This window comes from Sprattus sprattus, assembly GCF_963457725.1.
Source record: "Sprattus sprattus genome assembly, chromosome: 17".
In the NCBI taxonomy this organism is placed as follows: Eukaryota; Metazoa; Chordata; class Actinopteri; order Clupeiformes; family Clupeidae; genus Sprattus; species Sprattus sprattus.
In genome coordinates this window covers 12,960,770-12,977,597 of record NC_137915.1, presented here as the reverse complement: position 1 = coordinate 12,977,597, position 16,828 = coordinate 12,960,770, and the positions used below count along the sequence as shown (strand labels likewise).

The 16,828-nt window shown below is 45.0% G+C and overlaps 1 protein-coding gene across 1 annotated transcript in view; it reads right to left on the bottom strand.

Moving 5' to 3' along the window:
• pmfbp1 (polyamine modulated factor 1 binding protein 1) overlaps positions 1–16,828 on the bottom strand; it is a gene marked incomplete at both ends in the record, with an annotated part of 129,033 nt that overhangs the window by 1,572 nt on the left and 110,633 nt on the right. The window contains 3 exons of the mRNA XM_080855450.1: positions 4,799–4,901; positions 9,879–9,949; positions 10,547–10,640. Of these exons, the coding sequence (XP_080711576.1) occupies positions 4,799–4,901; positions 9,879–9,949; positions 10,547–10,640 (268 nt within the window). The remainder of the gene's footprint in view (positions 1–4,798; positions 4,902–9,878; positions 9,950–10,546; positions 10,641–16,828) is intronic.

Genomic DNA, 16,828 nt, shown 5'->3' with positions numbered 1-16,828 from the left:
TTAGCTAGAGAGAGAGAGAGAGAGAGAGCCAGTGAGCGAGCGTCATTAGCATCCGTGGAGGACGAGGAAGAGGAATGGAGGCGAGGTGTGTGAGTAGAATACATGATCGTCATCATCATCATCATCACGAAGCGAGCGCGGTAATTAGAGCATGCATGAGAGGATCATGTTAAAAAGCAATCAACAGAATGGAAACAAACACAGACACACAAACAAACAAACAAACAAACGTGCAGCTCACAGGTGTTTGGCATTGGCTGTTCCCTGCGAGGAGCAGTGAGAACAATATCAAGGCAATCACAACCTACAGTAGATCTGAACAAGCTCAGGAGATCATGGACACACAATACTTGGAACATAGTGTGTGTGTGTGTAGGCATGAAATTGTCCATGCTTGCATGTGTGTGTGTATACATGTGTGTGAATCCATTTGTATGCGTGTCGGTCTATGTGAGAGAGGGAGAGAGTCCATGTGTGTGTGTGTGTGTGTGTGTGTTTGTGGGTGTGTGTGTGTGTGTGTTTGTGTTTGTATACATGTGTGCATGCATGTAAATGTGTATGTGTCTTTTTTTGAGAGAGGGAGAGAGAGAGAGTCTGTGTGTGTGCATGAATGTATACATGTGTGTGTGTGTGTGTGTGTGTGTGTGTGTGTGTGTGTGTATGTGTGTTTGTGTGTATGTGTGTGTATATGTGTGTATGTGTGTGTGTGTGTATGTGTATGTGTCTGTGTGCCTGTGTACCTGTGTGCCTGTGTGCCTGTGTGTCTGTGTGTCTGTGTGTCTGTGTGTCTGTGTGTCTGTGTGTCTGTGTGTCTGTGTGTCTGTGTGTCTGTGTGTCTGTGTGTCTGTGTGTCTGTGTGTCTGTGGTTCTGTGTGTCTGTGTGTCTGTGTGTCTGTGTGTCTGTGTGTCTGTGTGAGAAAGGGTGAGAAAGGGTGAGAGAGAGAGTATCTGTGTGTGTGTGTGCATGCATGAAGGTTCAGGGTTTACCTGACCTGCCGGACTGGCTCCAGATGAGATCTGAGATTCTGGCTCATTGCTGAAAGGGAAACATGACTGCAGCCAAAGGCCATAAAACTACAAGCATGAGAGCTCCAAAACAAACCCACTGCCTAACACAGCTTAGACAAGACAGAGAGAGAGAGAGAGAGAGAGAGAGAGAGAGAGAGAGAGAGAAAGAAAGAGCATGTGCATGTAACAGAAAGGGAGGACGAAAGAAAAGGAGAGGAGAGTGTAGAAAAAGAACACAAAAGATGCCAAAACAAGTGAGAAAAGAGAGAGAGAGAGAGAGACAGACAGGTTGGGAGAGAGAAAAAGGACTCATTGGTAGACACATAGAGATACAGTAGATCCAGATCCATATATAGTGTAGACAGGACAGATAGACAGATTGAGATGGGATAGAGTTATTCTTTCCTCAGTATGAGGTGGCTATCTCTGAGCATGTGCGTGCTAAACACACAACCTCCACTCCCCCCATACAGCCCCACACACACATACACAAGTATACACACACACACACACACACACTGGGATTCTGCGTTCACAGGAGTGCTGGACTTCCAAGGACACCCTCTCCTAGCATTCGCAGCGATGTCATTATCAGGCCATGCGGGGCGGACATCACACTTCCATTTCGCTGAATCAGACGAGCTCCGGGGGAATAGGGTTAGCTTGTGTGATGTGTGTCTGGATGTGTGCGCAAGTGTGGATACCTGTCTGGCTATGTGTGTGAGCGCATGTCTAGACGTATGTGTGTGTGTGTGTGTGTGAGAGAGAGTGAGCATGAGCGTGAGAGGGAGACAGAGAGAGTGAAGTTTTCATATCATCTTAAATCCTCACAGTCTGGTTTAGCTGTGAGGGGGTCTGGAAAATAAGCGAGACTGGAATGTGGTCTACCACTGATCTGGAGCAGCTTCTAATTACAAACAGGAGTGAGAGTCACTGATCAGCTATCAGGAAACGTCTTCAAGCTGCATCCCCCCCCCCCCCCCCCCCCCCCTCAGATGATGTCAGAGGTCGGAGGGAGCAAAAGCAGTGCTGTGTTCCTGAGGACGTTTCAATTTTCCTCATGTAAAGATGGATCACACACATCACTTAATGATGAGATGACTAATGAGATTTTCCATTATTAACACTGAGTCCTCACGAGCCCTGGACCAACACACTGCTCCTATGCCCAGAAAGACCAGCTGGCTGAGGACCAACACACTGCTCCTATGCCCAGAAAGACCAGCTGACTTAGGACCAACACACTGCTCCTATGCCCAGAAAGACCAGCTGACTTAGGCGGCTCTGACTCAGGTCTGGCCAGGAAGTACCTCCGGTCTTGTGTGGAGTAAGCTATTAATTGAGTCTCAGTTTGGACCATTTAGTGGAAGTGATGGTTGTGCGCCCCCCCCAACACACACACACTCCTGAATGATTAAAAAGAAAACAAAAACATAAAAATGTTGTGACAGTTTGTGTCCCATCATACGTGAGAAATGAACCCTAACTTCATTTCTAGTAAACACTGGGAAATGTCCTTAAGGAAGCCTATCCATCACCAGGCTTTAAAAAGCACAGCTTTCGGCCGTGATGATGCAGATATGATGAGACAAGCTGTCCATTTCTAATAGTAATCAATATCAATTCCTCCTACAGTAGATCCCTCCCTCTCTCTCTCTCTGCACCTCTAATCTCATTCTGGCTGTAATTACCACAGGTACAGAGACCTCCACACAGGCTGTCACAAAAGAGAATCCTAATCAATGAAAGGCAGAAAAATCAAGCATAATTTCATCCTTTACTTCCAACAGGGAGGAGAAGAGAGAAAAAAAATGAATCAGGAGTATATTCAATCTATCTCATTCCATTCTTAAAACGGCGTGAATTATACCCTGTTACGAGCGGCCATGGCAGAAATTAGAAATCAAATCCTGTCTGACTTTACTCCCGGCCAGCAATCTATGCAGATTAGACAGGGCCAATTTAGCCCAGCCTGCCGCTCTCATTTCCCCTACTATTACCCTGGAATGAAGTAAGACATTCCATTATTATTTAGCCGGCACGACAGCCGAGCAGGGAAGTTGCTGGAAATTACCTTGAGGTTTTTTTTTCTCCCCCCCCCCTGTCTTTCCTCCTCCGTAACCCCCCCCACACACCCCCATCTTTGTCTTTGCCTGAGTTAGTCATTATTTCAAACATCTTCGTTTGAATCAATATCTGTAATGATTTATTCGTTTGATTAAGAGGAGACTCTATCTGTAGGTGTCAAGTCATTACCGCCGCCACCAGTGCTGAGAATGTTCAACCCCTCCAGACACCTCTCCTCTACCCGCCCACTCTCTCCCTCTCTTTCTTTCTCTTCACTTCCTGTTCGGCCTTTGAAAGACATGCACTCGGCTCTTTGGATGTCTTTCATAGCACATCATTCATCATCATCATCGCATCTCCACTGCTCAGAATGTACCAACAATCATATCAGCAGCCTTTACTGTTTTATGAATGCCAAACTGTACAACAAACTACATGCTGTGCCTAGATATGAATAGATATAAATTGACTTTTCAAGATTTTATGTTTTTTTTTAAGTACATCGCACTTTAAGGTTGCGACTGAGCCAGGAGAGGCCATGGAGTGATGACCTCACTCCTCTGTGTTCTGTGCTTCTGCTGTGTTTCCAGACAAGTGGACTGGAGAAGAGCTGGACTTCATCAGACACCCAAGAAAGACTCGCTGTGTCTGGACTGGAGAAGAGCTGGACTTCATCAGACACCCAGGAAAGACTCGCTGTGTCTGTACTGGAGAAGACCTGCACTCTGCCGCCTCAGAGACTCCACCGAGTCAATTGGTCACACCGCACTGACCAGTGTAATCGCCAGCGCTGGCTTTTGTAATGGCAACCGATAGACACATGGCGATACGAGATTGCAAACACACACACACACACACACACACACATACACCCCGTGCTCAGCTGGTTCAGATCTTCTCCTCTGACAAATGTTTGTTGATGAACGTCTCCTGTTTGTAGAGTAAGGAGGGCCAATGCTGTTTGCTGCAGATATGCTTCCTGAGAAACACACATCTCTGATTTCTTTGACCGGTTTCTCGGCGAGGTGCTCTACCACAGCACGCCCCGCAGATAAACAGTGGGACCCCTTGTTTGCTTTGGTGCTGCGAGGGTTTTCTGTTTCGTTTTTCCCCCCTCTTCCGTCACAGCAGGCTATATCCCAGAGCTGTCATACATAAACAGCTCAACATCTTATTGATATCCCTCCCTCTGCCAATTTCTTGAAAGGAAAAATCATTTGCCAGCAAAACGTCACACTTTTCGAGATAAAATTTGATTTCTTTTTGCCTTTCATCAGCCGAGGTGAAATAGCGTTTTTTTGTGTGTGTGTGTTTGAAGTCTGGGACTTGAAAGCGTGTTTATAGTTTCGACTCGAACAACAGGTTTCAGCATCACAGAGGATTGTACTTGTGGCTTGAGGACATGGGCAGTCTCAAAAGAGGCGTTGTGCTTTAGCTGCTCGGCTGAGAGCGCACAGGTTTCACAGCTGTAAGTCATAAAGGGTACGCCATGTTTCACTTTTCAGCTTCTGCAGATGACAGACCAGCAGGATCAGAATCATATCTTCACATTTGGAATGGAAGAAGGAATTCGACTGCATACTAAATATGCCTCTAAATCTGTGCTTCAGCTGAAGTCATAATAACTGCAAGCAAATCATGATTGATAAGACAAAAACAATCAATTGACGGGAAATGATCAGACAAACAACAAAAACACAAGCCCCCTCCTCTTTGCTCTCACCTGTTGGTTCAGATGAAGCATGCTGTCCATGTTGGATCTTAGTTTGTCCTGCATGTCACTGAGTTGGTTTAGATTGTTCGTGACCAGATTCTCCTTCTCAATCCTTTGGAATTAAAAGATGGGGAAAGAAAGAAAGTGCATGTATAAGAACAAGCTATCTGGAAGCAGAACGGCTATTTTAATGGGCATCTAAACATACTTAAATCATACTTAACAGTCTATCTATTTGATAGAAACTCAAAATAACAATGTAACCTTGTTTACTAAATATTTTATTTAGGAGGAAATCCATCAGCAAAACCATTTTTAAAGTAGCCATTATTATGCCAAAATGTGGACACAGAACGAAAAAACACATTAAACAAGGAAAAACCCAGATGATAACGAGGAGGATGAGGAGAAACACAATAAATTCTTCAAAGGATTTACTGTCCATTAAAATGCTTTAAAAATGACAAAACGTTCTGACTAATGTCTGCAGATCTTTTAAGAATGAGAGAGAGGCAGCCATTTAATTAACGATGTACATCGTTATGGTGCACAGTACCCAGCCGTCTCTTGGAGACTTCTAAACAGCCCATTTTATGCCCAGATGAGTTTGTCCAGTTAGAAGATGGCATTAGCGTGCAACTTTCTAAATACTTTTCGCTTAAATCTTAAGGCCCCTGCCATCGGTCCCCTGACTTTATCGCCTATTAAACTACTTCTGATGTTAATTTTCTTGTAAAGAGAGACCGGAGTCTTTTCTCTAATCTGTAGAAAAAGTAATGGATGGAAGGAACTCCATCATGCGTGAGTTTCACATTCATTTGGAGCCTAATGAATTCCATTCCCCCCTACACAAACTTTCTTCCCTATTAGCAATGACTACTCTTTATCCTTCCATCTAAAAAACAAGGCGGGAAAAAAAATGAGAAGCTCAGTACAGTTAAGATGCTAGAAGCCTATTATGAAGATTTACATAAATAACATTCTACCTGACAAGTCATAGCAATCCATTCGAGAAATAATACGCTCTGTCATTTTTGGTGGACAGTACCATATCAATCAATATGAGATAAAAAAAAAAAACAATAAATATAACAAATAAATAAATAAACCCAGCTGAGGAGCGACAAAACAGAAACAGAAATCTCCAGTACAGTGGGCACCTAGAGCTTTCAGTAAGGAGTCTCCATTACCCAGGACAGAGACTGCACGTCTTAGACAAGCCTACAAGAATTTCAACAGAAAGAAAAACTGAAAAAAACCTTATATATTGCAGAAAAGATTTAGTAGATCAGCATAGTTCAGTCTGTTCCAAAGGTCTCCATTAGCCAAATACCCCATATCTTTAGCCCTTTCAGCCAGAGAGGATTTTTTTCTGTTGAGTAATATGAAGTTTCATGCAGTAAAGTGCTAATTGCGTCCTCTGTGTTTTCTAGTCCACTGGCTTTGGGGCCGAGGGCAGGCACACCCTCTTACTGATGTCAAACACAGCTGGAGGTTTGATCCCTTTATTAAGACAGCAAAATACCTTTGCAGCCAAACGCTGCACTGTCCTCCTTTCTTTGCATGCCAGACATTCATAAACTGGGCTGAGCTCCCATGAATCCCTCTCCCCCAGCACGCTCAATGGGCTCTTAATCGAAAACATGTCATCCATGTTTCGAAAGACAGAGAGAGAGAGAAAGAGAGAGCGAGAAAGACAGAGAGAGATAGATAGACAGAGAGAGAGAGATAGAGAGAGACAGACAGAGAAAGAGAGAGAGATAGAGACAGAGAGAGAAGGAGAAAGAGAAACGGACCATGGGGGTTAGAAGAAACAGAAGAATAATCACTAGTCCCTAACATGCTAATGCTAGGCCTTGTCCACGGCCCAAGCAGAATGTCAGTAAATCCACCCAGAGCGCCCAACACAGCCACAGAGCCGTGAAAGGAACTCAAGAGGGGCTGGCTTTAGGCTAGCAGATCTGTTCTACACACGTACAGCACATACTAAAGTACTACTGCTTCCAGGTGACGGCTGAGATTGAGGGATTGACGGAAGGATGGGAGGGCAGAGAGAGGGGAGCCGCAGAGAGAGGGGCAGAGACATTATGAAATGTGTCACAGAGAGGAGAACCATGGTGACGCATTCACACTCTGTCATACTTCTCCAAACAGCTGGCGTCCCGCTCCGCAGTTTATCAAACTGAGGCCTCTTCACAGTCGCCGCCGCCCTGCGTGCTTCTCGCTCTCAACCTCCCAATCAACGGGGCCTATAATTTCTCTAATTACCCTGAGGTTGGGTGACAACTTGACTGGATTACGAGTGGCAGGGCCCTCTGCGGTCTTCAAGTGCCTCTTCACTCTGTGTTTACAGTAATCCGCTGTTGTAAACACTCCGCCGCTTGCTAATTAAGAGCAGATAATTGTGGCTTGATTTAACGACCTTGTCAGCGAGGGCTGACAAATTGCTGGCAATGTGGCCTCCAGAAGCTGTGATGTTGCCTCACACACATCTGACGTCTCTGGTCCCTCGAGCTGAGCAGTGTGGCCGCAGCTTCTGCTAAGACAGCGTGAGCCTCAGACTTAAATCATCTCACTGCTTCCTGTCTGAAGTCAGCTGCGGAACAACCAAGAGCTAGAAACACCAAACACCAAAGAGCTGATACTCTAAATGAGCGTGTGTGTGTGGTAACTAGCCTCCCCCAGCTGACAGACACCCTGCTCTGTGTTCTTATTATTGTGGAGAGAGGAACAACATATGACCAGTTCGCTACGCGGAAAACATGCCTCTTAAGTCTTTAAGAGGCGTTGACTCTCTGGTGTGCACTATTTTTCCGCTTTCTGTGCATCTTTGTGTTGACGGAATTTACAACGGCACTTCTTTATATTCCTTTAGATCTAATGTATATTTTAAATTGTGCTATTCTATATGTCCACTGGCCTCCACACAGCTGCCAGCCATTGCCCTGAACAGCGCATTAATAATGCATTCACTCCCTCCAATAAATGTGCCGATTATGAGCTAATTTTAGCCGCTAATTCAGGAGAGCGCTCAGAGACAGGAGCTTTCATCTGTGCGGGTATAAAATTGGATGAATATATGGATGTATATAGCCTGACAACAGGAACCTTATAGGAGCGTTTCATAAGGCATAATGATATGGCTCGTCTAGGCCGTGATTACTGTCGTCCTGTTATGGGCATGGAGACAGGCGAGATGAGGAATCTTTTGAAAAGAAATTGCATAATGATATTACGTTGATGTATGAGTCAGATGGAGTGGGGGATGGGGGCAACACCGTGGAAATAATATGACTTATCTATTCTTCTATATCTCACAAGGGTTTAAAAGAAAGACAGAAACAAAGGAAGAAAGAAAGAAAGAAAGAAAGGGGAAAAGAACTCCGGCAATGAAAATGAGACGTAATGATAATCAACAGAAGATCATAAACTCGAAATGGAAGATGTGTGAGAGAGACAGACAATGGAGACAGGTGGATTCCACAGCTGCTCTTATCGCAATTTGGACAACTCATATTCAGCATATACTAATCTAATCAGCACATCTATATGAAGAGATTTTTTCCCCCTCAATTATTAAAATAGACAAAGAAGGGTAGGGGTGGAGGGGTATGTGGGCTGGGTTGGGGTGGTGGTGGGGGGGGTTTGCTATTCATCTTGCTGTCATGCCGTAATACTATCATTAAAATGACTGACAGCTTTAAACAGCATTTGAAACCAATAGGAGTCAAAACAAATGAGCGCCGGCTGAAAACAAACTCTGGTGTTTCATTAGGAATGCACAGATGCCTGGGAGCCCAGCCTTAATGAAGAGAAGAGGGGGGGGTGAGGGGAGCAGTGTGGGAGGGGGGCAGGGGTGAGAAGGAGGGTGAGGGGAGCGGTGAGGGGGGTTGCAGGCGTGGGGTGGTCGGGGTATCGGGCTGGGAGGGTCAGTGCTGTAGGCAGGTACTCGGCAGCGGCGGCCAGGCCTTTGATGTTTTCCTCTCCTAATGAAACTAATAGATAGGCCGGTGCTGATGAATCTCCTCTGACAGCAGCTGGGAAGTATTAGTTTGTCCCAGGGATGGGCGCGTATATATTATGCATGAGTATGACAGGCACCGCACCGCATTATAACCCACAGAGATCACTGGTCCAGGACGTCTGCTTTCCTTTAAGGACATGATATCATTGCTTCGTCAGGGGCTAATTAGTCTGTGCGCTGAGCTTCCAGAAGAAATCTTTGTTTAAAAATAATTGTAGTTAAGAAAATTCTCGTGTACGCGCAACCGGACTTGTAGAAAAGATGCACGCTGGCGAAAGGTCCAGTCAGGCCAATGTAAAATCAAAGCATGGAAATACTCTGAACATAAATGACCTGGGGCTAGATGCGCAAGCAAACAAAATATAATCTTTTAGATCTTTGTGCAACTTTTAACAAGATTGAGCACAACATTTTCAAGAGACAAACTTCCCTAATAGGTTGATTTGTCATATGTGGCACTAAGCTGCTTTCAATCAAATTTAATTGGCTGACAGCATTGTGATGCGAGCCGTGGTGGGACCAAATATGTCTCCTCTCTGTGTCCCTGTAGGCTACACTGTTAGCTGGGTCCTTATTTTCCTACACGCGCTCCACTTGGTCAGTGGGATGAGCAAACATGCTGTATATATCCTTTGCTCCAACTGCGCAGATGATTTCCATACCCGGTTACTTCAAGAGCCAGTGAGAAGTCTTTCAGCGATCTCTACTCACACCTCTGCACTTGAAGGCACTGAAGTATACTATTACAATATAAATATATATGCACTTAACCACCATGCGGAGGAGCTAATGCACGTTAAGAACCAGCAATACATTCTAAACACGTACGAATGTTGCATAACAAAATGTTAATACTGCAGGCAGTCGAGAAGTGAAACACAAGAGGGCTTTTTCAGGTAGCACATCGAGTAGTGTCAGAGCGCACAAGTATACCACATATAAAGCGAGGGAGTGTACTTGTCTACATTTAGACTCATAAGCATGCAAGAGTGAGGTTGAGTGTGTACTAACCTAGCCGTACGCACCTCTGGGGTTAATGAGCATGCTGCGGTAGTGTGTACTTACTCTCCCACCTTTAGCTGTCCTTGCAGTTGACTAAGCAGGGCCTGCTGATGATCTGAGTGACTGTGGATGGCCTGGGTGATGGAGGGAGGAAAGTTCATTAACTCTCAGCACATTAACAGTGATGAAGTGCTGCGTGAGGCCAATGCATCGTCCCCACAGCGAGAGATGGAGGTGTGATAGGGGGATGTGTGTGTGTGTGTGTGTGTGTGTGTGTGTGTGTGTGTGTGTGTGTGTGTGTGCGTGCGTGGGGGTTAGTGCCTGGAGGACTGTGGGATCTCATGATACCATGTTCTTGCTATAAATATGTTGATCAGCCAGAGATGGTCTTGCAGGCGGTCAAACAATGTTAATGACTTACTTTCAGTACTGTGCCTTTGAAGAAACTTGTAACGCTACTTTTTTTTATGTGAAATACAACCTTAAAACAAATAGAAATACTTAGTTCAGCATTTTTTTAAGCAAACAAGAGATCCGTCAAGTCTCGGGCTAAGGACCTGTACAACTGAGGGTCTATATGGCACCATCATTAGCCAAGCACGATCATTTTGTCTTTTCCTTTTCAAACATTTCTCTATCATGAAGAAAGGACAGGAAGCTGGGACAAGGCGTAGTAGAGGGTGAAATGATTGCGGCCTGGTTGCTTCTGCACTGTGTCCCTTGGTCGTTACCTTTAAATGTTCCAGCTCTCGCTCTCGCTCGGCAGATGCTGCTCGCAAGGTCTTCAGCTCAGCCTCCAGAGCGTCTCGACTCGCCTGCAGATGACTGGGAGATGGAGAGAAAGAGAAATACAGAGGGAAAAGAGGGGGGGGAGGGGGAGAAAGAGCAAAGAGAGATAGAGAGTTGGAGACAGAGAGGGGGAGTGAGAATGGGTGGGGTGGCGGGGGGGGACACAGGATGTCTTGACGGTTCCGATACTATATAATTTTAATGATGTCATTTAAATGGCATGATACTTTATGATGTTTAATGAGCGACACAGCTTGTCCTCCACCAAGCTGGAGAAGAGAGAGAGCAAAACTTTATTCATTTATGAAATGGCCATGCAGCCCGGACTAAATGGGTCATCTGCTGAGGCCTGTTAGCTCAAGCAAAACTGCAGATTCGTTGACACACAACTCAAAGTTGGGCCTTAAATGAGTATTTGCTGCACAAGGACTAACTAGCTCATTTATCGGCCTCCTATATTGATGTCCATGACACAAGGTTCCTAGTAGATGTCATGATCAAAAACATTTAACCATCGCTGTGGTCAACCTACAAGAAAAATAATCCAAGAAAAACACCCCGACATTTGCTGATGTTATATACAAGGCATTTTGACATTTAGGAGGATGACATTTTGTTTAAAATCTGGCATATGGAAATGTGAAATACAGTTGCTTGCATTCAAATTTGACTGAAACAAAGGCATCAGGGAGTTGAGGTTGTAAAAAGTGTGGGGATGGCTGGTCGCCGATTGTGCCTGTCTTTACGTGTTGTTGTGGGAGCCCTTGACCTGTCTGTGCAGACGAGCACTAAATCAGTTTAATTGAGTCTCAGAAGGAGAGGAGGAGATCGCATGTCCGCCAGTAACCAGCTCTCAAGGTCATCCGACCCCGTTTGCGTTCCTCATTACGCCCATTACGGAGGCTCGAGATACAATTAAAGAGGGGAGCGCGCCTTTCCAGTAAATTGCCAATCATGCCTCCTGATTCTTCCAAACAATTGTGCTTCACAAAAACAAGGGCGCCTCTACTAAGAGTCGGGACGAGGGAGCGTTTGTATGCAGTGGTCATCCTGGTGATTAAATCTGACAGCTCAGTAATGCTCACGCAACTGTAACCACCATTACCCCCCCCCCCCCAAACACACACTGCCCACTCCTAAGCACCAATGATAATCCCCCACCTATGTAAGAATCATGGGCAATCAGGGGGAACCCTTGGCAGTTTTAATGGAACATCACTGGTGAAAATGTGTTTTGGGTTAGGCCAACAAAAAGCTCCAGTTTGGGTCTAGAAGATGCCTGATAGTTATGGCCCCCATTACACAGCCACCCTAGGGTGGTTTTATAAACTAGAAGTGTGTGTGTGTGTGTTGTCACAGAAGATGGGGACAAGATGGGGGCCCTGTCATAGTCTGTCAGCACTACAGCACTGGCACACACGGGAGTGTGTGTGTGTGTGTGCGTGTGTGTGTGTGCGCATGTGTAGGTTTGTGTTTCTCAATGTCTGTGTTTGGGAGTGCATTCTTTTTTATGTGTGTGTGTGAGAGTGAAAGTGTCTATATAAAATTGTGTGTGTGTGTGTGTGTGTCTATATAAGAGTGTGTGTGTGTGTGAGTGTGTATGTGTGTCTATATATGTGTGTGTGTGTGTGTGTGTGTGTGTGTGTCTATATAAGAGTGTGTGTGTGTGTGTGTGTGTGTGTGTGTGTGTCTATATAAGAGTGTGTGTGTGTGTGTGTGTGTGTGTGAGTGTCGCTCTTGGCTTGGCACTGCGGAGCATCAGAGCTGAATTAAAAGCCTGTGATTGGGAATGCTGACACATATGCTGACTGACCTACTTTATTAGCTGCTAAATTAACACAGCTTGACAGCGTGCTTCTCTTCACCTCAAACTTTTTCAAACCATATCAGGTGCTAGGCGCTTGTCTAGATGTGTGTGTGTGTGTGTGTGTGTGTGTACGTACAGTCTGTTCCTAGCCAGGGCACATCCAACTAATACTCACATTCAGATGGCCCAGACACAGCAGTTCACACCGCATTTAGGCACAGTACTAACTACGCTGTAAACTCAGTTCCACTCTTATTGGCTGCTTTCAATGTCAATCTGCTAAGCAACAGCTAGACTCAAACGTCTGAATATATGTGACAGTCAGCCAGGCAGAGAGAGAGCCCCCCAGTCCATTTGAAATGCTTCTGCAACACACAATCAAAATAACTACACACGCTGACATGAGCAGTGGCCGTATATGATTGTAAATGTAAAGAAGGCCACCAGCTATTTATCTGACATGAGGGGGCTCAAGTCCATTTCAAATGCAAAGACATTCTTCCTACAGCAACACTCATCATCAGAATCACTGCACACGCGATTGTGTGCAGTGGCGGTCTGTGATTGTGAATGTAAAGGAGGAAATTCTGCAAAGTAATTACAAGGCCAGTGCAAGCAATTTAGCCTATACCGCATCGATTCACCAGCCTGCCAAGACCAACCGTCCACTGCATAATGTGCTCTCAGAAAGGAGCCCGTGTGTATCACCTACACACTCTAATGTGGCGTTCATGATGTGGAAATGAATTCACTCATTAGCACAGCCCCGCTAGCAGCTCAGTTGGCACCTGTGGGCTAGGATTGCTAGGCGACTTTAGCGTAGGTTAGTCTCCCTTGAAAGACATGATGATAAAATAGAAATGTTTTTTTTTTTTTTAAAGAAAGAAAGAAAGAAGATGAAAAACAGAAATTAAGTTTAAGAGTTGGAGAGTTTGACAGGCGCTGTGCACACACACACACACACACACACTTGCACTTGCATACGCACACACACACTCACACACACACTTTTCTTGTTCCCAGGGGTGTAATTATCTCCTGTAGTCAGGCGGTGGGCTCCCTTGCTCTGCTCTGCTTTACTCTCCTGTGCTGTCCTCTCTCTTCCTCTCTGGAAGTGGAGGTGGCAGAAGGGAGCAAAGCAGACCAGCTCTTGTCTCCAATCAGCCGCAGATAAGGTGATTATGTTTTACATTGGCCCGCGCTGGGGATTTCTTCATCATGCAAAGCAGTACAGGTGACACACCGACACAAAGTGAGTGAGTGAGTGCGTGAGAGAGAGAGAGAGAAAGAGAGTGTGTGTGTGTGTGTGTGGTGGAAAGAGAGAGAGAGTGAGAGAAAGTGTCTGTGCGTATGTGTGTGTGTGTGTGTGTGAGATAGAGAAAGAGTTTGAGAGAGCAGCTGCTGATAAAAGCAGGGACTCAGGCTGTACTGATAAGAGCACAGACAGCTCAGGCGGCCATCTTGCAGCGTGTCACCTCTTCAACCTCTCTACTGCACAGCACAGAGAGAGTGAGGAAGAGACCAGCACACACTGAGCATGAGTGTGTGTGTGTGAGAGAGAGAGCACACACTGCTCCACTCAGCTTTATGACAACAATGTGATCAACCACAGGACAATCTATTTATTGTTCACAAATGTCTTTAACTGAGGTGTCCGTACCCTACAGACCATGCTGCCCTACTGGTATCCGTCAACAGAGGGACATCGACACTCATGTTTAAAACTATACCAAACACCAGTCCAACAAAGGGATTTATTGACGTTATTGACTTTGACTTGAATTTAGTGACTTATTGACTTTGACTTGAATTTAGTGACTTATTGACTTTTAATTGACACAAACTGGAGTCAAGCCCCTTCAGATTACTCAACAAATTCCTTTGTGTATTGTGCCGTTCTGAAACTGATCTCTGCGTCTGCGGGGAGGCCCGCCGTTGGTAGGGAGGACTCGGTCCTCGACGCAACATTTGTTTTGTATGAGACGGATACAGATGTGGGCTGACTCGGTGTTGGCTGCGTTTACTGCGAGCAGACATGCGCTGTCACAGACGCCACTTCCTGCCTGTAACTCAACGGGAACATCAGCCCGTCTCCAGATGCCTGTGAACCTCCCTTCACCAATCAGAAACCACCTCCTCAAACCAGGAAAACATGACATGTAAACACATGTGTGACAGTACATAATGCATGTAATTATCTGCATGTGATGATAAATTATACACTGAGGATGCTGATAGCAGACAAAAGCAGATGCAGTATAGGGGTGGAGGAAAGGCCGTTAGACAATGTGAGCTTCTTCTTCAAACGACGTACGGAAAAGTGATAAAATGCTGAAAGACGCGTTCCATTCAAATGGAAAAAAGGTGTTTTCTTTTCTTTTCGTCCCTTTCATCTACCTGTTTTGTTTGCCTATTACACGGATACTGAAGAGGTAATTGTCATAAGGGGAGAAGCGCTAACCTTTTCTGAAACACTGGCATTTGACTAATTACAGGTGATTAAGTGTGACGGTGTGACTGTGTGTGGATGTCTACGCACGAATCACAAAGCGGGTGAGGTTTCCCGAACCGCCATATTCTTCCGCCTCCATGGGAAAAGGTCATGTGTAACTGTGTGTCAACTCTCCCAAACACGAGGACGACGGTGACGGTACGAGATGGAAAATGTGACGCGGGCGCCGTCCTGCTCTACAGGTGCGCCTCTACTTCTACTATTTCCTGCCATTAAAAGAGGAAATCTGGATGCATTTTAACCGAGCGAGATGTAAACCAGCTGGCTTTATCTTTCTTGTTGGATGAGAGTGAGACACTAGCGACAGCATGGAGATCTCTGGTACTGAGAGGGGAGATAAGGGGCATAATTCATCATCTGGCCAGTGTGGATCCCCCCCCAACCCCACTTTTACCTTCCTTCTAACTACTTAAACATACCAGAACCCGACCCCCCCCCCCCCCCAACTCACAACCCAATCACTTAAGATTCAACCGAGCAACCCAGCTACCCTCCACCCCCCTCCCCCACCCTCTGTTGGCTTCTCCAGCTCCATAATGGGCATTCTGCATCCCCATTTACCCCATAACGGTCCAGATTACACGACAGATATCCCCACACTTGGCCTCTGACAAACAGAATTCCTAGAAGAGAGGGGGGAAAGCAGAGATATAGAAGGAGGGGGAGAGGGAGAGAGAAGATAGAGAGAGTCTGAGTGAGAGAGAGAGAGAATGAGGGAGTTCAGAGAAACAGAGACAAAGCAAGAAGACATGCACGAGAAGAAAATGGGAAAGGAGAGATAGAAGAACAAAAAAACTGAAAAAGGAAGAGAGAAACAAGAGAGCAAGTAAGAAGGAAAAAGAGAGCAAAAGAGAGAAGAACATGTACACAGTAAGAGGGAATAAGATAGAGAGAGATGGAACGACAATAACAGAGGGAGAGCGAGAGAAAGTGCAGGCCTGACCACAGAGGCTCCAACAGGCTTTGTGTGCGAGTCCTTGAGTGTCTAAATGAGACGACAGTGAGAGTATAGCTTCCAAATATGCTTAACAAACCTCTCGCTTTTCGTCCCTGGCTTTGGATTCAGCAGGAAAGAAGGTCAGATACAGTATCGGCACGGACTATAGGGGCCCGAAGAACAATGACTTAATAGCTCTCGACATATGCCATCAGGGCTGAAACGTTTCCAAGAAAAACACATTCTATTGAAATGAGTGGAGCTCTGCGTTGGCCAGAGTGGGATTCGACTGTAAGGAGACACGCTCAAAGGTACCCTGCTACTAGGGGTGCACGATTCAGAAAATGTCACGATTCGATTCGATACCGATTTTTAGGCTCACGATTCGATTCAAAATCGATTTTCGATTCAAAAACGATTCTCGATTCAAAAAAATTGATTCACAGTATGTAAATGTTAATGCTGTCAAACGATTAAAATATTTAATGGCGATTAATCTCATTTTTGTCATAGTTAACTCAAAATGAATCGCGATTAATCGCAAATTAATTCATCGCAAATTTTATTTTTATGCTCTTATCATGGAAAAGTGGATTGGCTTGCTTTATCCAATGTTTTATTTTATTGAAAAATAACATTGCCAAACAGGGCGGTACAAAATAAAATTATAAAGTGCACATTTCAGACTCAGCCTATAGTGCAGTTAAACCATGGCTTAATATTTTCTTTTTTCAAGTTAGCTGTGAACATAGAAGTCAGGCCTCTTATTTCAAAAACAATGAACCGTAACAGTAAGGTTACCAATAAAAGTTTTTTTTTTTTTTTTTTTTTACAAATATAAATCGATTTTTGGAATTCTATGAATCGTTTCTGAATCGGGAGCACTTGAATCGCGATACGATTGTGAATCGATTTTTTTGCACACCCCTACCTGCTACCTCCTCCTCCCTCAAGCGAGTAGGATGCTT